At 40.8% G+C, this 20546-nt stretch overlaps 2 protein-coding genes across 12 annotated transcripts in view; both read right to left on the reverse strand.

Annotated features, from left to right (window-relative positions):
• magi3a (membrane associated guanylate kinase, WW and PDZ domain containing 3a) overlaps positions 1 to 6975 on the reverse strand; it is a 56399-nt gene extending 49424 nt beyond the window's left edge. For all 3 annotated transcript variants that reach the window (XM_037279010.1, XM_037279002.1, XM_037279019.1), the window contains exon 1: positions 5864 to 6975. In XM_037279010.1, the coding sequence (XP_037134905.1) occupies positions 5864 to 6170 (307 nt within the window). In that variant the 5' untranslated portion in view covers positions 6171 to 6975. The remainder of the gene's footprint in view (positions 1 to 5863) is intronic.
• A 1684-nt stretch (positions 6976 to 8659) lies between these two features.
• Positions 8660 to 19826, reverse strand: tmem269 (transmembrane protein 269). 9 transcript variants are annotated; one of them, XM_037279066.1, is made up of 14 exons: positions 19751 to 19826; positions 19650 to 19677; positions 19527 to 19554; positions 19399 to 19431; positions 19164 to 19335; positions 18886 to 18989; positions 18633 to 18804; positions 18450 to 18553; positions 18053 to 18236; positions 17864 to 17970; positions 17579 to 17753; positions 16162 to 17403; positions 15653 to 15699; positions 14838 to 15129 (listed from the first exon to the last, which is right to left on the reverse strand). In XM_037279066.1, the coding sequence occupies exons 2-12, from the start codon at positions 19662 to 19664 to the stop codon at positions 17295 to 17297; spliced, it is 1203 nt and encodes a 400-aa protein (XP_037134961.1). In that variant the 5' UTR covers positions 19665 to 19677; positions 19751 to 19826; the 3' UTR covers positions 14838 to 15129; positions 15653 to 15699; positions 16162 to 17294. The 9 variants fall into 9 exon arrangements, with proteins under 9 accessions (XP_037134992.1, XP_037134973.1, XP_037134983.1 ...); XM_037279065.1 differs by having other exon boundaries at positions 16017 to 17403; XM_037279064.1 differs by having other exon boundaries at positions 14838 to 15699.
• Positions 19827 to 20546: the final 720 nt, after the last annotated feature.

Genomic DNA, 20546 nt, shown 5'->3' on the forward strand with positions numbered 1-20546 from the left:
GAACTTTTAGATTCTGTTGTGACAAAGCACTCAAATCAACGAATTCGATTTTTTTTAGGACTCTTGCTTCACGTGGGTATAATGTAGTGATGATTAGGTATTGATCTCGAGGAATATTTTTTGATCATGTGGGATGATTAATGTTGTGTTTTTCAGTCACTGGCCTTTGAAGCAATGGAGTTCAATACTTTTAACATCCCTGAATGGGATACAGAATAAAATCAATAGGGACTGTAATGGTAGAGCTTCTATTTAGCTGTAGATTGCAGTTGCATGTCAGACATTGGAAAGCAAGAAAATAATGAAGCTGGTATGTATATCTGTTGACAGCAAGATTTTCTCACCTGGACTAAAAAATTATTAGAAGCAATGATCTACATTTACAATTCATATATATTGTCCATGACAATGAATTAATGTATTACAAAAGTCTATTCTCTTCCATTTTGTTTTTCACATTTAGCTGCTATGTGTATGTTGGATTATTTATTTATCTATTTTTATTTTTTAGGTCCAATCAGATTTCAGCCTTAATTTGTTGGCATGTCAATCTACTCTGCCCGTCACCATCAAAAAGCAATTTAAGCACATACTGTATTAGCAATGATCTTCAATCAATCTAGTTTTGAAATTGATCCCAAATGACGAACTAGGTGCACCACAGCCTTTGCAGTTTATCCCCCATTGATGGATTAAAAACGTTTAGCCAGCAAATCACATCTGTAGGGATCTGCATATATCAATAAATTTAATAATCAACATCTCTCTCATCATGTTTTTTAGAATTTTTGTCTTGTTATTAATGATTAGTCACTATTGATTTTAAACTGTATGTGGGACATTTGTATGCTGTATTTTCATTTAGTACTGATGTGTTCTATATTCGTGACATAATAGTGGTGGCATTAAGAGATAGATTAAGTCGGATAAATCGAAAGACCTATGGACTAAACGCATAGTCGCCCCTGAAATCCACATAGCAAATAGTGTAAGATGTAAAGATACTTTCAATTCCAAAATGCCTTTTTTTCTTTTCAGTTTCCTTCTGCAAAAATTCAAAACAGCCAACAGTGTGCCTCTTTGCCACCTGTTCAACCACATTCCTCTAAAGTTGCTTCCTTTTACAACCACATTGAGATTACTTTTCCCACCGTATTCATCATGTTAAATAACAATTTAAAGTATGTGCTCGTTTAGAATTAAAATTGTACAATTTGGAATAACTTATTTATATATTTTTTTTATATACGGATATTTTTTTAAATTACTGTTTACTCCCTTAAGCTAAAGAAAACAACTTTGTTCAAAATAAGTAAATAAATAAATAAAATAATAATAAAATAAAAATAAATAGTAAATCATTTCAACTGTTGGCTCAGAACTTAATGACAATAAGTTGTTGGTAACAATACACTGTTGGCATTGTGTAAACCAGTCTCACAATTCAAAATAACTGCATTCCACACATAGCTCTCAATCTCAGATGAATGCTCAGTCAGCCACGCAGCAAGCACACTGTGACAGTTGAGTCATTTGTAAAAGCCCCGCAACTTAACGCAAGCAATATTTTCAACTAAGTCAACAAGAACAGTACAAGGATCCTCCACTGGTTGTAACACAGTGACATCACCAGTAGCACGTCCTTCCGCATTCTTTAACCGTGACTAATAAACATGTGACCTCCTGTGTCAATTTACTCAAAGTTCTCTGGAGCTAGCCGGAGGGCTGCTTGGCTGGCGCCAAAACCTGTGGATAATGACACTATGCGTGTATCTACTTTGAAAATAAATTACGCACAAGCCTCACACTCACGAAAGAGCAGCAATAACCAATGAAGGGCAGGAAGCTTCTCAAATTGGTTGATTAACACCAAATGACACAAAGCGCTCAAGAGCTGAATGACAATTTAGTTGCCGACCGCGACGAGCTCATTTTCAGTCTTCCCGAATGAGACATATAAATCATGTGCGAGTCAAATACACAAGTTACATGAAAAGGATCAGACGCAATGGCGGATAGGGTTGAGATTGGTTCTGATGATCAATCACCTTCGAGTAAGACTTGGAAGCAAAAACAAACCAAATTGGCCATACGTTCATGAATTCTAATGAGGCCACTCAGGAACCTCAATTCCAACAAGCATGAAGATACACTTTGCATTCATAATTATGCGGAGCTGTTTTTGTAGCTTGGGTTGGCTGAGTGATCAAAAACGTTTGTTGCAATCTTTATATTCTTTCAACAAATCATCATAGCATGAATGTTTTTTTTACAGTATTTGTCATGTAGCAAACATGGCCTTTTCCCCAAGGTAATATGTTATTATTGTGGAGTCACTGAACCAAAATTTAGTTGACTCTGATCATAGCACCAGTGAAATGACAGCCAAGCATATTGTGGGCAGGTGTGTTTACACCTGAAAGCTTTGGTTTTCACTTTGAGATTTAGCAAGAAGCAGCAGCTGCACTACATCACCACATGGCAGCTAAGCAAAGCGTCACAGGGATGTTTTTAGAGCTCAGGAATGTGCTACCAATAGATATCAGAGCCGCTACTTCAGTAGAAATATTCAAGACGTAAGCTCTCGGCTTTAGTTAAACCTTGCTGTTTCCATCAACACAATGCCGATACAATTAATATTACCAACTCATTGAGTGGGGTTTATAATGAATAGCCGAGTTCCGTCACGCCTACTTTACAGGGCGATTGATGAGACGCAGACTGCAATGCTGGAAATGATTGTACAGCAATTAGGTATGACATGCAATTCATTGAAATGTTGTCGTTTTATCTTCTATCCATCGTAAAAATGTTCCCACAAGGGCCGGAGCTAGGGGGTGGCCACTTATTGAGCCCCATGTCTAAAAGTGGGTGAGAGGCACACCCCCATGCAGCACTTCTTTACAAAAATTAAAATACATCAAATAGTGTAGCTAATGTGGCGCAAGCAGCAGACTCGTCTCAAAACACAAACATCTTTTTGTCCCTATGTGTGACGCTTTTAAAAAGAAAATCACGGAAACACTCCAGATTTATTTTTATCTTTAACCTAAAGAGGCTTTCAGGGACAATTGGATTGAGACGAGTGAATGCTGTGACAAGAAATGTTGATTGATGATTAATGGCAGCATAATCGCCCCCCCAGTTCTGAGATTAGTAATGATCTCAGTCATCTCGTACGTGATTCTCCTAACTCTGCAATCCTCGGTGTGCATCACTTGCCCCAATATAGGAATATCTTACACGGGAATCCTACCGCAGCAGCAATGCCGTTTTGCTTATTGTCTCTGCTGGTGACGGCCAGAAAACCAAGACACCAGATGGGCCCAACTCGAAGTGCCGTGACCGCGCATTGGGAAGAATCTCACTTCAATCAGCTGTCAAGATTACCTGCTCGCCGCAGGGCTCTGTCCACATCTGCACCCGTCTATTGAATCATAGATCTTCATTTCCGTGACTTCTCTAGTCTGCCAATCTATGTTGCACAAAAAGGAGCAAGCTCTCACTCTGTCGCTAGCTTCCACTCATTATGGGATGACAAGAAGACTAGGGGGAGAAAAAAAATCTATTTTATGCCCACCTTGTGCCGTTATTCCCTCACAACAGTCACAGCTTCATTTGATCGTTCCGTTACCTCGATTATCTTGGCTGGATATAATTTCAAAACATTTACACAACAGCGACAATGATATGAATCATTTAAATGTGGGGTTTTTTTTCTTCCTTATTTGGGCTCAAATGATGGCACAAAAACACATGGGAAGCACATTGTAAGAACTTGAATTTGAATCAAAATCAAATCTACTAACTTGAACAATGTTTGAATCTACGTTGGAACTTTTGGAGTAGCTAGCAAGTTCTCTCGCACATGCTTCTTAGGTTAGTTCTAGACTCTAAATTGCTCTATGTGTAATGTGAGAACTGTTGGTAAATCCGCACACTAAAATGATAGCTTGCTCGGCAGCAGCTACTTCAACAAGTCTAAACCGGAGCAAATTATGTCCATCTTTAAAGTAGTCACGTTCAAAAAAGTGTGGAAAAAATAAATAAAAAAAAGTTCTGGTTGCCATATTACAATAATAAAGCAATCCTCAGATTACTGGTATTGAGAGACTCATGGTCAACTGCAATAATGACAGTTGAACAAAATGTCTAAAATTCACAGAAAATGGGAAAATGAGGTGAGGCCCAACTCATTGACAGCCACACACGTGTTTGAAATAAACAATTTTAAAAAATTGCAACTCTTGACAACTCAAACATTTACAGGAAGCAGGACGAACACAACACGCTTTTTTGTCAGATTCCCCTTTTCCTGTACATGAGCAAAACATGCTGCGTAATTTATCCTCTCTCCCAACTTTACAACATTTCCTTCTCCACCAGGGTGCTATCGTTTGAGCCACCTCATCTCGGCATCAGGCAGCCATAAATGAAAGATGAGGCTTGAATAAATCATGAGAAAAGAAACCGAGATATAAACACACAGTGGGGAACCACAGGGGGAACAGAGAAGCCCATATGAACTTGTCAAACTGGAGTTATATTGCTGATTAACCATCCCCTGTGAACACATTGTAAGAATACAAAATGACTTAAGTGTTCTCCCTTACTGCATCATCTACGGACGTGTATTTACTGTAAGCCACTTAACGCAAGATGCTTCTGACTACGCAACGTTTGAGTGCTTTAAGTGTCAACTCCGCCCAGATGAAGTCAAGCCACAATTCTAAAACCCCTTTCCGACAATCAAAAAGCCTGGAGTATATAGTCAGACTCCAAAACAATGCATTCAAAGCAGGTTGTGTTGATCAGCCTCCGATGTCAGTCCTAAATATCCTGAGACAACTTGTGGCAGGGTTTGTAACATTACACCCAAAAAAAACAACAGTTGCATTGCGATGAAATCTTGCCATCTTCCCCAGATGAGACTTTAAAGAACCACTATCAACAGGTACGCGTGGATGTAAACACGGCAAAGCATGTGACCGTGGTTACGCCCTGAGGAACAAAGGAATGTCGGCCCAACGGGTTGGTTTGGATTTAGATTTGCCATGGTGCTACAACTTGCTTGCACAACACCGAGCAGACAAATCAGCCATTTACACATTCCTGTAGAGTGTCACAGCTATGGCCACATTGTGAAATTGTGGCAGCAAAAGAGCTTGCTACTTTTTCAAGACAGTGTTGCTAAAAGCTTATCAAAATATCTTTCTGTATCAATACAACAGCCCCATGATTTACGCGCGGGGTAATTTCATCAGTCTGACAGATCTTGTCTTTTCTCCGCCGTGTGGTGCAGTGAAACAAAGTTGCCAAAGCAACACCACTGACATGACAAATAGCTCACATGTACATCAACATACAACGCTCAGTCAGTCTGTTTCCATGTAAATTGAAATGCTGCATCACTCTTAATTTGGGTTTATATTTTTGTATCCGCCTCTACAGTAGAACATGCCTGAACCTCACTGCACGTCACTGAAGATAACGGAATGAGACTCATCTTGTATTTTGAGGGATTCATGTCCTTTCAATTCATTTCAATAGGGAGCCGAGTGTGGCACGGAATGAAATCAAACTCATACGTCAAGGTATAAACAGTGCCGCGTGAGTGAGTCTCCACACAGCACGGAATCATCTCAATAGCAATGTTCGTGCATGGATGCGAAGAAGATTACAAAATGAGTTCAGACAAAGGTCGGCGAGCTGATGTGGCAGTGCTGCCAGATGTAGCCTCGCTCTCTCACATGCACGCGCGTGATCGGGAGCGTACTGCAGCAAAAACAGCTGCTGAAAACATGGAAGTGACCTTTAGCTTCCGAACTCACTCACACACACATATATCAAAAGGCGCACACACCTGGTTTGACTGTCTTCAGGCGGATGGGCTCTCGGAAGTGGCGGATGACAGCCAACGTGTCCCGGTGAGTGAGTCCGCTCACCGGCGTGCCGTTGACCTCCAGGAGCACGTCCCCGCTGCCAGGGAGTCTTCCGGCGTGACACACCATTGCCTCGGCTGCAATGTGGCCGAGATAGGGGAACTCCCCCTGCTCGGCGCCGCCACGCACCTCCACCACCGTGACCAGGTCGCCGGATCCCCCCCACGATACAGCGCACTCCTGGACTTTCGCCGACCAATGCTTCTTCTTTTTGAGCGTCTTGGACATTGTTGGATGCTCTTTTGGCAGTCCGAACACGATCGTCCTTGAAGGCGGCTGGGGGTGCTAAGACGCAGTGACGCACCGGGGAATCATTGCAGATTGTACAAGTCAAATGTCATATTCCACTTCGATGATAAGTGGTCTCTTGCACATCGAAGGTGGTCGGTCGCTCCACTGGATCACTTGCGCATCACTTCTTTGCATGCGAGGCCAACCGGCTGCGTCAGTGTCGCATAGAGACGGAAAGTGTCGTTTCGGGTACTGGGGTGTCTCAACCCCACACCCCCTCCTTGTGCACTCACGAAATACAACTGGGTCGTCGCTTTTTTTTTTTTTTTTCTCCTCGGTTTAACTCCAATATAACCGTGCAAAGTGCACTTGGCGAGTGCCCGGTAGTTTTCCTCGTTTCAAACGCGATCCCCCCAAAAATCAGGAATTCGTCGGCCAAGTTGATGAAATTGCAGTCAAAACACGGATCACCGTATCAGCTGTTTGTTTCGCAGCTCGATCCAAACAGACTGGATATGCAACTTTACGCCGCGCACCTGTCCTTGTCTGGTGCCCTCCTCCTCCGCGGTGACATCAGCAACGGAGTCCTTGGAAACGGAAAAACATACCTGTCCCTCCTCTCAGACAAGGGAGACTTGCGCTCTTTTCTTTCCCAGGCGTTCATCCATGTGTTCAACGCTCGGCGACTGCACGACTCCTCAACATGCACTGAACATTTTGTACGAAACAAAACATTCATGGGAACACGCACGGGCCATGATCCGATTATACTTCATAACTTTTTTTCCCCCCACCAGGCTTGTTCCGTGTAGCATCGTGATTAGAGGCTCTTCTGTCCAATCCGTAGCCAGGGGTGGGAGTCGAAGGCAAATGGTTCAACCAATGACGAGGAGGAGAAGGCGGGACTTTTGTGACTGACATTTTTAGGCGTTTCGTTACTCTGTGACAAACGAGGCTAAGTTGCCGCGGGGAAATGTGTATTTGCGTTTGAGTAAGGACAGATAAAGTTTACACATAATCGCTGAGGAATTGGCAAAGTGACCAATAGAGTCTTGCATGACGTGTTGCAATTTTATGCCATCAGTAGAGCTTAGAGTTTATGAGCGTTCTTTTTCCTATGAAAGCCTGCCCTCTCGTGGTTACAAGTGGATATTACAATCACCGGACTTCATTGATACATTGATCAATGATGGGAAGTACTGAAATATAAATACATACGTTACTACTGATTGTGACCGATTTACGTCGTTTAAAAAAAAAAAAATCTATGTTTTTTGTTTTATTTGTCTCAAATCCTGGGTATTTTATCTATTTACATGTATTGTTCATTGCTCTGCTTTAATATTTTTTTACTATCTGTACAAAAAAGAATATTTCAAAATTCATTCTTTGCTTATACTTTCTACTACTTGCTTTGTCAAAACAGGCTTGTTTTATTGTTTTTGGTAGGGTTTCAAATTAGGGTTAGCGTTTCAAAGATGGTTAGGTTTTTAAAGTAGGCTTTAGGATGGTTACTTAGAGTTTCAACGTAGGTTTAGTGTTTCAAATTAGGGTTTATGTTGGTTAGTCTAATCCTGTCTAATAATCCTCGTGGTTTTGTTTGCATGAGTTCATGCTATTTTAGCTAATCTTTGTCCACTCTGTGAGGCAGCAAGTTTGCCCAGTGACAACTTATGACAAACGAGTGACATTATCTGCTCAGGGTCACACAAGAGCTGAACTTATCCCACTGCCAATATTAATAACAAAATCTTCTGTTTGCTGAGCTGCCATTCTTAACACCTATTTATTGGGTGCTCATTTCCTCTTCAAGTCAACCCCATTCCATTTCTGTTACTATTTGTGCATTGTGACTGATGGCAGATCCCTGTGACCTTTAACAGATCAGTATAGAAAATGAATGTACAGATATTGCCTGAGTGCATTTGGTTACACATTACAATACATAGTACATTCCCATTGCGTGAATTTGCTGATACAGTGGTGTACTTTTCTGGCATTCAAATCAACTACTAGATTCTACAAGATTCTGCAGATTAATCACAATAGTCACCTATTGTATTTGGGTACTTTCTTTTTAATTATGTTTTGCAGTATCAGCCACTTCTGCAGATGGATTAAAACATGAGTTTGCAACAGTGTAACAACAGTACAACAAATGCTATATCAATTAATAATCAGCAAAATACAATATGGTTCAGTCATTTAAAAGTTCTTGCTGATGTAACTCCAAAACCTCCATGAATAAATGTGGTTATACTTGTATTTATAATCTGTACTAAAAGTACAAGATTGTTAACTCGGTAGATTTTTGCCTTTTGTTTTTTTTATCTATAAAGACAGGACAGTGTGAGTAACCCAAGTCACAACCTTTTGAGTGAATATTTTTTTGTGTTTCAAAAGTTTCAAGAGAAAATTCAGCACTAATGAAGTTGACTGAAGCCTTCCACAAAGCAATGTGAAGGATAAACTTTTAAACTTTGTGCATGAATAGTGTAGTGGAATGAAGTATCAGGTAGCCTGTTGCTGTTTTTTTTTTTTTTTGCATCAAGTTTCTGATCAGTTCACTCTCTTCTTCAAATGCCACTCATAATAAAAACAAATACTGAATACTGTCCAGTTGACGTCAGAGAGTGTGACATTCGAGCAATCCAGTGTGGATTTACAGTTCAGAATCCTCCTAAAACAGAGGCTACAAGAAATCTAAATTTTGCATGTCCCTAAATCACTGATGGCAGGGGAGAAAGCAATTCACTTCCAGGAAGACAAAAAAAAAAAACAGATGCGAGAATGTTGACAGCCGACGTTTCAATTTTGAAAAATACACAAAACACATTGTCATATTAGTTAAAACTGCCATGACATGAAAAATAAAACTCCAAATAAAAACATTTACTTTATGTGTTACCGGTGTAGGCTGGGCCCGTTATGAGTGCGCAACAAATGCTCAAGTCACGCCTTCTTTCTCTAATTGGTTGTTTTACCTCGGGTGTGTTGGTTTATTACTAGCCGCAACAGAGGCACCTGACTTAGATGCTAGATTTTTTTCACATTTTTTTTTAGATATTATTTTTTAGATTTTTTGCCGTTTACTTCTGTAATAAAGATAGCTTTGACGAATGGGATTTTTCTACTTTAAGCGAACCATCTTGATGTGAATACTGTACACATCCATCAATGGAAGTGTACCTATGATGAAAATGACAGGCATCTCTCATCTTGTAAGTGGGAGAACTTGCACAATTGGTAGCTGACTAAATACTTTTTTGCCCCACTGTACATCTAAAATTTCAAAACTTTTCTTATTCACCTTGAGTGAAAAGCACAAGTTACTCCCATCAGGACACAGTTGTTCTCATCTGGATTCTCTCCCTACGAGGCATCACATCCAACAATTAAAGGTAAGTGGTAGTGCTAAATACTGCAGTGTTTGTGGGAATCGAGCTTCTTGGATCCTCCATAGCAGCGAGTAGCAGTCTGGAAGTGGCCAACATTCTCGCTTTTACACTTTACTGCTCCAAAGGGATGTAGGGAACAAAATGTAGGAGATACACCACAGTAGGTAGTACACACAAGGGAGGAGGAAGAACGAGCAGAACAACATGACCACTCCTAAATCGGGAAATGAAAGGCGGGAGGGGGGAGGGAGATGCAGATTTTAGTTAAGATCATACTCAAGAAAAGTATCAAGTGAATGTCAAAGCAACGGAGCACAGACTGATACAACACATTCCCCATATGTTAAATCAAATTTTTATATTTTAAACAGAGCAGTAATTCATTTCCAAAATTGTGTGTAAAAACTCCCTCCTTATTCTTATTGCACTATTTTGGGAGTTAGTCACAATGGGCCTTAGCAATGAGACAAAACTTACCTCCAGCATAGACAACTTTCTTCCAGGCTTGGGACTCCAACACTTGGTCGTGAGGGTAGAAGGTGTGACTACTAATCATGAAGGGGATCATGGCCACAGCGATGACTCGCAGCATGGTCGTGTTGTTGCCCGACAGCAGTGAGACGCTAGCTAGGACGCCCGAGGAGTAGAGGCAGGGCAGTCCGCGATACATGAATGGGATCCCTGCAGACCAAGAAGAGCAAGTCTCAAGTGTAGGGATTCGCAAACGTGGGAGAACCTCAGCATCTTCATCTCTGCCAATGCAGCTCTCGGACTGTTAAGATCTAGCATTTAAAGTATTCCACCCTTTCTATCGCTTCTCCCAGTTGCCTTCCTCCTTCACCCGTCTTATTCCTGCGCATATATTCTGTGCAGCTAATCTTCTCTGATCTCATTTCCACCTGCTCCACAATGCTATGTGCATTCTAGTCTCATCTCATCTGTCAGCCTATCCATAACATCCTCAAAAAAGAAGAGGCGCACATTTGCCCTCTCTTCTCCTTCAGATATCACATATGACTCACCACTGGAGATGAAACAGAGGCGAATAAAAACCGAGAGGACGTAACACATGCACAGGATGTTATCCAACAGGGCGGGTGTCCTCAGGAGCAGGGATGTGGCGATCCCAAATGTCGTGAAATCTGCAAAGTCATCCAGCTTTGCACCTTGAGAGAAACAAAAGAGGGACAAAAGTGAACTGAATGAAACTATTGTTGCTATTTCTTGAACAAAATGTTCTGCACGGTCATCCGCAATGTGGGAATTTCAGAGTCAGCGGCCATTCAGCAAACAACATTAACCCGCGGGCTTGTCCCTTTTATCTCTCAGGAGAAGCGAGTGTGCATTTGAGCAGACGAGGAAGAGGTGAGTCGGGGCCGCAGCTGGAATGAATGAGGTGGCATTCCGAAAGCCCAGGGTCAACCATTTTAGCAATTTCAAATATGCGCGGAAAACAAAGCGATGGGATAAGATGAACAATTGAGAGGCGATGCGGTGGAATTAGTCGACCTAATCACAAAGTTCATTTGACAAAATACGTGACGGGCAAAACAACATTCACCTGCAAAGTCATGCAGAAAAACACGGCAGACAAAAAGCTCCCTGACTTGCGCAGCCGACAACGGATGATGCACCTCGGAGCTATTTTGGGCTTTTGGTTATTGTGACTCGTGAGAGGTTGACTGAAGTGCTGAGCTTTTAAAATGAGACGATTCAAAGCTTGTACCATGTGAGGGGAAAGGTATGAAGATGCATGTTTTTTTGTGGCTGCCTAGATTCTCTCATTGTTTCCCCGCCGGGTACACATTCACCAGGTTGAGTAACCAAAAAATGTCAAATCTAGATTGTATCTTTCATTTTACGTGCTTCGGTGTGTTCAAGTGCAGGCTTGTTTACCGTGTATTTAACCATATTCCACAAAAATGAACTGTCATTCAAAAACCGTTCAGATGCCAGAATGAGCACGTTCACAAAAATGCTCCTAAGGCAGAAATACACCACATTAATCTCACATTTGTCCAAGGCATTGACAAAGTGATGAACTTTCTTTCATTGAACATGTCATACAGCACTCGCATAACCAGATACGTTATATATTTTACCTTTAACCTCAATGACTCCACCTTATAAAGAACCTTCTGTTTAAACCTGGACTTGAATGTGCATTGCATTATTCAAAAGCAATAGGCATTCTTTCTCATTGCTCCTTCTGCATTAATGACTTGGAAAAACAATCCAAATGATTCATCAGCTTAGTCTGCATTAGCAGGGAACTTTGTGTTTTGCCAAACTGAAAAGTCCAACAAAGCGCTGAGCAGAGAGCCTGGCCAATGCTCCATTTGAAGTTGATCTTTGGCAATCTATCGACGTCAACACTCCACATACCCAGGGCGGAACAGGTGCCAAGTCGCCTGGCAACAGCTCCATCTGCCAAATCCAGCAGGTACCCGATCAGAATCAGCCAACATGCTGCGTGATGCTGCCTGAACAAAAGAGGGAGCAACATGCAAGAGGATATGTGAATGTTCCAAAAGGTCCAGCAATTCATTCGATTATTATTATTGGAGATGTGCCGACTCACCCATCAAGACTGCTGAGGATGGAGGCCATGCCCATGAGCATGTTGGCAACGGAGAGGGCGTTAGCAGCATTTCTACGAGCAAACTCCTTGATCCGTAGTCCCGGGGCTTGATCACTGACAAACAACTTGTTGGTGCACTGGAAGAGACCTGCCAGCATTTTACAGCAGCAGTTAGAAGCCATCTTGGTGAATGTGGAAGACTAAAGTTAAAACCGACTATGCCGGCTGACCTTAGTGTGTTTAAACCATTTCGCCCAGGCCGAGCCGAAGCTCAGCAGTGAAAAGTAAGATTTTTTTTTTTTTTTCTACTAGAAAATAAATGTCACGCTGTATAAAACCGAGCATCACTTAAGATGTGTGTTTATTGGATGGACACTGACCGTACAGTATGCGTCCATTTTGGGATCACTATAACGTTTTCTTTTTTGACAAATGTGCAGTCAAACATGATCAAGTGGCTCGCCCAAAAATATATCATGCACACGCCACTGAAAAAAAAGTTGTAGGTTGCACATGATTAACACATGGGAAACAAACTTGTATTTTTCTAATACAGTTTTGAAATGGGGAAAATTATGTTAACTTAGCTCATTTTAATCATGTGCAACTGTAGCATGATCAAATCCATTCCAAACTTATCCTCACAAGGGTTGCGGGTGTGTTAAAGCCTAAACCACCTGTTTTTGGCGGGGTACACCTTGAACTGGTCACCGGCCAATTGCAGGGCACAAACAGACAAACAACCATTCACACCTACGGACGATTTAGTCTAGATATGGGAGGAAACCTGAGCATCGGGAGAAAACCCAAACGGGCAGGGGGGGAACATGCAAACTTCACACAGAAAAGCCAGAGCCCAGATTTGAACCCACGACCTGTGCAATGTGAGGTGAATGTGCTAATTGGTTGTCCACCGTGCTGACAAAAAGGTCCCTGACTTGCGCAGCCGAACACGGATGATGCACCTCGGAGCTATTTTGGGGGTTTTTGGTTATTGTGACTCGTGAGAGGTTGACTGAAGTGCGGAGCTTTTAAAATGAGACGATTCAAAGCTTGTCCCATGTGAGGGGAAAGGTATGAAGATGCATGTTTTTTTGTGGCTGTCTAGATTCTCTCATTGTTTCCCCGCCGGGTACACATTTACGAGGTTGAGTCACCAGAAAATGTCAAATCTGGATTGTATCTTTCATTTTACGTGCTTTGGCGTGTTTCTTTCTCAACAAGTGCAAGCTTGGGAGCTTAAGATCAGGGGATGCTTTGAGAATAATTGTCAATTTTTGTCTATGTGAATCCCTTTGAGACTGCTTGTGATTTAGGGCTATACAAATAAACTTGACTTGTTTACCGTGTATTTAACCATATTTATTTCTTGGAAGCTGAATGGCAAACTTTTTTTTCCCCAAAAGGTGGCTATGGAGTGGCCAAAGATATTGCTTTTTTTTCCCTAACAAACCCCCAAATTATTCTGAAAATGTTGATAAATATGGAAAAATCACAAAGCACACAAAATTCAAAAGTCAATTATTCAACCTGGCACCTGGGGAGGGGGGGGGGGGGGGGGGGGGGTGCTAAACATATTTCAGGGGAGGCCAGTGCCCCAGTGGCCCCTCTTCTAGCTGCACCACTGCTCTTCCGCAAAAATGAACTGCCATTCAAAAACCGTTCAGATGCCAGAATGAGCACGTTCACAAAAATCCTCCTAAGGCAGAAATACACCACATTAATCTCACATTTGTCCAAGGCATGGACAAAGTGATGAACTTTCTTTCATTGAACTTCTACCACTATAACGTTTTCTTTTTTGACAAATGTGCAGTCAAACATGATCAAGTGGCTCGCCCAAAAATATATCATGCACACGCCACTAAAAAAAAAGTTGTTTGATTTTACACCAAACATGTAGGTTGCACATGATTAACACATGGGAAACAAACTTGTATTTTTCTAATACAGTTTTGAAATGGGGAAAATTATGTTAACTTAGCTCATTTTAATCATGTGCAACTGTAGCATGATCAAATCCATTCCAAACTTATCCTCACAAGGGTTGCGGGTGTGTTAAAGCCTAAACCACCTGTTTTTGGCGGGGTACACCTTGAACTGGTCACCGGCCAATTGCAGGGCACAAACAGACAAACAACCATTCACACCTACGGACGATTTAGAGTCTTCAATCTAGATATGGGAGGAAACCTGAGCATCGGGAGAAAACCCAAACAGGCAGGGGGGGAACATGCAAACTTCACACAGGAAAGCCAGAGCCCAGATTTGAACCCACGACCTGTGCAATGTGAGGTGAATGTGCCAATTGGTTGTCCACCGTGCTGACATTTAAACAAATTCAGTATATATTTTTTTTCAGCACACACACACACGCATGCACATGCGCACACACACACAAACATTGAGGTAACTACATTTAGGTAGCTACAGTGACAGTGTAAATTGCAACAACTGTATTGACACATACCAGACGTGAGATCAATTTGTCTGCTCGCGCCAATCAAAAGTGGTGACCTCGGACAATGTGGCAGCAGCTAATGGATCCAGTCTATTGACAAATGTCTGTGAAGCATCGATTTTAAAGTAGAAAAAGCTTTCCTGCGTCGGTTCAGTGTCTAATATGTCTGCTTTATAACTTAATTTTGAAGTCGTGTTACAATGACACAAAAGTTGGTATTACTGGTTATAATAACAGCTCATCAACATTAAGTCAGCCAGATGGAACAAAAGCTGACACCAGTTTACACTGGCCAAAAAAACTGTCTTTGCCCCATAAAAAAAATGTTCTCAATCGATTTTTTTTTTTAAAAGCGCTTTCTCTCATGTCATAGTACCATCCAAGACAGTGTGCTCAGATCATGACTTCAAAAGTTACAATATAGATTTAAATGTTGCATTATAGCAACCCGTATATCAAGTTTCACCCTGAATTTCGTGTGATTCCAAAGGCGGGGCAGTTCAAGAGACTCTTCATCTGAAAGAAAACAGTGAATGAGACAAGAGCACACAGCCAAGAAATACTTTTTAACTGACAGCATGCTTTTAACTTTACTGGATTGAATTTTGGGATAAAAATGTCACATTTTGAAATACACTCGAAATAATTTCGGGCACAGACTCCAAACAGATTCAGCCAATTTTGTCTCTACATCTGAATTGCTGCGTAATGAGTGCAAATAGTCCCATGTTGCATAACCCTACTACGTTACCTAGTAACATTTAAAAAAAAAAAAAAAAAAAGGGGGGGGGGTGCAAAAAAACAACAGGAATAATCATAATAATTTAAAAAACGGAAACCATTACATAAAGTTTACTGCAGCTAATACAACGGCAACACGCAAATGCAAGGCTATACAATTCACGGATTACATCACAAATACATGCAGATTTAATAACTCCCATCCCATTTTATTCTGTTCAACCAAAACAAATCCCCAGATTGGCTAGACGAGAGCACACTAATCGAGATTAGATTTATGAATAATCACTGGACCTACCGGAGGATGGTGTCAACAGGATCATGACTTTCCCCGAATCACAGCAGCTGAAAGACAATGTGACAAATAATAATAATAATAATAATAATAATAATAATAAGATGGCACCAAGTATTCGATTTTTTTGCTGTACCCAAACTGTTTTTAAAATAATTCCCATCTGGCTGAACACCCACTGCGTCATTTCAACGCTTCTCCAAATATTTGCCACTAGCTGCATTAGCGCCAACCATTTTACAATTCCACTCGTGTGCAAATATAAATCATGTAAGGGGCGCGATTGCGTCACAAGCAATAAAATCCCTTTTCACTTTAAAAAGGACATTTTGCCTGAATGTGAGATTATCATTTTATAGCACCTTACCTGGAATGGATGCAACGGAGTAGAGAAAGTAGCCACACAAATTAAGGAACTGTGCGTTTTTTCTCTAGGTTTACCGTCAGCTTACTATTTTGTCTCCTTAGGTTGTAACTTTTTATTCTGTCAGCGGCATCAGTAGCACGTTTACCTGTCAACGTTGCAGAAGCGTCACCTACGCAGCTTTTTAAAGACCAAGGCGCAAAAAGCTGGAATATTCCACCGGAAGTGACGCGTTCGGGGCTTCTACTCGTTTACATCATGCTGTCCTCTCCTGGGATGGTCAGCGCTCGCGGACAGAGCGTGCAAGAATGTGTGTGGAGCAGGACGAGTGCAAAACGGAATGTTAAAAGAAGAAGAAATACTGCGGTGGCTACTAAAATAATTCACATGCAGGAATATATCAGGTTATATTGAATAGATTTTTGTCTCATGCCTCTGCTCAGCTCATTCCTCCCTATATTTAAAAAAAAAGCACACACGTAGGAATTGTTACCATGGCAGCTATAGTAGGAAGTGACGGACGTCTCTTTTTCAAAAAGCAAATTCTAAAGCGCGTACGATAGAGTAAGAGAATTGTGTTTTTCACTTAATCAATCAACCAGAAGGTCTGTTTATGAAATTTGTGCAGCAAATACATCGCCAAATTGAAATACTGCCCACGTTCACGGGAATAAAGACAGTCAACATTCTTTCAAATGGCACAATGTGCTTTTATGTTTGCTGTGAATTATCAATATTCTAATAAACACTTGATCCACTGACATTTGCGCATCCATGCAGACGTGACATGGGATTTCATTTTTTTTCTGCCACAATAACGATAAAACATAACACAAAATGCTCATTTGTGGCCATGAAATGTATACAATGTGTGCACATAATACTAATTTGTGGGAAAATTCCTTTCTTGCAGTATACCATAGTGTCATGACAACGCAATATGAATAATGTCCACTAGGTGTCGCTAGATAGTCACACGCAGACGCAACACAGCTTGTCATAAGAACAATGTTTGATTAAATAGTTGTACTAGATTTAATTTATACCGAATAAAAAAACGTTCTCTCAAGTGTAAGACCTTTTCAAATTGAAAGTGTGCTTTAGTTTTTTCATAGATTCCAGAGTTCCAGACAGCCCCCATTCTCAGTGAGTCACATCAATAAGACTGCTTTGCATTGTGGACACATTAAATATTATTGTTTGTACTAGTGACACCATTTAAAGAATCCCAAAACAATTTGTGAGAGCTGATGATGTCCTTATGAATACAAGACTGCTCATTCAGGCGCAGAAATCTGGTGGGCAGGTGAATCTGACCTTATAGTCTTCACATTGTTTCTCACCAGGCTGATCATCATTCACACATGCAAAGCCTTGAGTAGCATCATACCTGTAAAAAAAGAAATAAAATCGTAGACGAGCAAGAACAAGTTCGGTTGGAAATTGCAATCGTACTCATTTGACTTATCACCTCAGCTATATTAGATTCTTGCACATCTCTTAAAGTTACAAATTTACTTCAGGTAGCATAAACATGAGTTTTTGTCATTGTTTGGTCTGCTCACATTTGAAATACATCACCAGTCTTGTGTGCTGGGATGCCAGATACTGTCATCGCCTCCACCGCTACAGGTTGAGCGCAGATGACTCCAGCAGTGTTCAGCCTCTGCACCTTGACGAGAGTCTCGTAATCACCACCATTGGTGGGATTATCTAGGTCGAACCAATCGGTTCTGCAAACTGTCAATAAAAAAAAAAAAAGATTTATAAAAAGTGTTATTTTTTTATATTTGAATCTTGGGTTATAAAAACAAACAAAAAAATAGACACAACAGCAAAAAAGAACTTACTCCGACAGAAATCTGAGGGACATGTCAGCAATACTTCATAATCCTCACATTGTTTACTACTCTTCTGATTCTCATTGATGCAGGCAAAGCCAAAAGTAACATCATAGCTAGAATTGGGGGGGGGAAACATGAGTCAAACTGAGCACTACGTTATTTGTTTTTTTGTTTAAATTCTAATAAAGGACTCACGAGAGAAAGATGTCCCCAGTGTGTTTAGAAGGCAAGCCGCTTTTTGTCCTGGCCTCTATTTGGATTGGATTTTTGCAGACCTGACCGGGGTAAGTCTTCATCAGTTGATACAAGGACTCCACATCGCCCACGTCTGATTGGTCATCGTCGCTACTGAGCCATCGTGTACGGCACTCCTGAGACGCTGAGACATGAATCGATCGTGAGCATGAAGCTCATGAGTAGAACATGAAATTCAAGCCACGTTGCTACCATAACAAACTTCTATTATTAACTCCTAACTTCATTACAGTATTACAAATTGTCAAAATGTTTTTTTTTTTTGCTGATATTTTGATGTGACTTATTTTGAGGAATGTGATCTTCATTTTTTGTGTGCAGAAGAAGCATGACCTACCTTGACAGAATTCTTTGGGACATGTAAATCTGACCTTGTAGTCTTCACAGCTCTTGTCAACCTGATCTGCATTCAAACAAGCGAATCCATACATAGCGTCTAGGCTGTAAATAAAAAAGATGGCGTGAAGCAAGGGATGTGCCTCTGACGTCCTTACGCTGCATCCTCTGACAATTATCTCACTTTAAAAATGTCTCTGGTGGACTGGAGGCAGAGTCTGTGGAAACGGTTTGGGCTTGAATGGCTATTGGCTGGGGGCAGATGTCTCCGGGAAACTTGTGGAGGAGGTCACTCAGGAGCTCAAAATCTCCATGCCCTTCAGGGTCGTCCAGGTCAAACCACTTTGTCTGGCACTCTGTGGGAATTAGAACCACAAAAACCCATCAAATTGAAGAATTACTTGTAATTTACTTAGTTTATTTTCTTCTTTACAAACCTGAACAGAACTCTCCAGAACAGGTGAACTTGACCTTATAATCTTCACATGGACTCCATGATTGCTCACTGTTGAGGCACAAAAGGCCCTCGGCTGCATTGTGGCTGCAAACAACATAATCAAATCAGAGAGGAAGTGCAGTGTTATTTAATTTAATTTAATTTTATTTTATTCTAATGATTGTAATTTGGGAGTTTATAACTGTACTGCATCAGTAACTTGATCATTTTGAGTTTCATGTGGCCAATTCCCAAAAGGAAATATAAAAATGGTCCTACGTGTGGAAGATGTTCCTTATGTGGTCAGACTTTATCCCAGAAACCGTCTGAGCCTCCATATCTACTGGATCCGAGCAGATCCTGAGTCCATGTTTCCTTTTCAAATCAGCCAAGAGCTCCGAGTCACCTTCTCTTGAAACATCTCCATTGTCAAACCAGGTGGTCTGACACGCTGGGGGAAACAAACCACTTAGTATTTTTTGACTTAAACTCACAATATGAATGCAGTACTTACTTTCAAGTGCATGAATGGCAGACAAGTGCAGGTCTGGAGGGAGAGAAGATCGTACATGAATTCAAATTTATTTAATTTATTTATTTAATTTTTTAATGTAAACTATAGATAATCTTTCATTTTGTTACCTGAGAGAAAGAAACAAATTGCAATACTCTGAAAACAAAACAACATTAAACATTACATTAATGTTAAAAGTGAATAGAATCAATATAAGGAAGGGGATGGTTAAAAAAATGAAATCAAGTTACCTGAAAGAAAATCATGACTGTGTGCTCGCTGGATTTTAGGAGGGAAAGAATGTTAAATTATGAATAATTTGACATGAAATAAAGAAAAATGTTTTACTTACATGCTTCAGCTGCCAATGAGGGACTGGATGTAACGTTCATGATTGCATCCTCTAGATTCCTCATCTGACCAATGGATTTACTCCTGTGGGATTATGTGGAGGGTGGGTGGTGGGTTTTTTTTCTCTCTCTGTACTTGCCACAAAGGTTGACACCCGCTTCAGGAATAAAAACAACACTCACACCACTGTTGTTGGAGGGCTTGTCTTATTTTCTGTCATTCTAAGCCACTCATATACTAGGTGATTGGCCTTAAGTGGATATAAGAGGGAAATGAATGAATGAATGAATTTTTCTAATGAAATCTTAAATGTTCAAATTCACGCAACTTAATATTTCATCTTTTTTGGTCTATTTTTTTTAGATTAAACAGTTCTACGAATGAAAACCTGAGATTTTGAATATATTAAGAACTTTTTGGACTGGAGAAACCAGTAGTGACAGCTACTCCAGGCACTGGCAGGCCTAGAGGGGGGCCGTGAGGGCATTTCCACCCCTCCTCTGAAATATCCTTGGACCTCCCCCGGGTTTTCCAAAATTCGGTCAACTTTGGAATTTACATGACATGCTATTTCCAGCGCGGAAACAAGATCTTACTTGGAGAACTTAATGGGGTAACAATTGAGGCACATATATATACGCCACATTTAAAAATGGATGTAAAATGAGCCCCGACAGCCAAATGTGCCACAACGCAGCCTCAGGGAGGGATGCCATCTAAAGAAATACAACACCTTACGTATCTCAACATAACAGGGACTAATGGCTGAAGTGTGGTTGACCTTCAAGCAGGGAATG

Source organism: Syngnathus acus, chromosome 2, assembly GCF_901709675.1.
Source record: "Syngnathus acus chromosome 2, fSynAcu1.2, whole genome shotgun sequence".
Taxonomy (NCBI): Eukaryota; Metazoa; Chordata; class Actinopteri; order Syngnathiformes; family Syngnathidae; genus Syngnathus; species Syngnathus acus.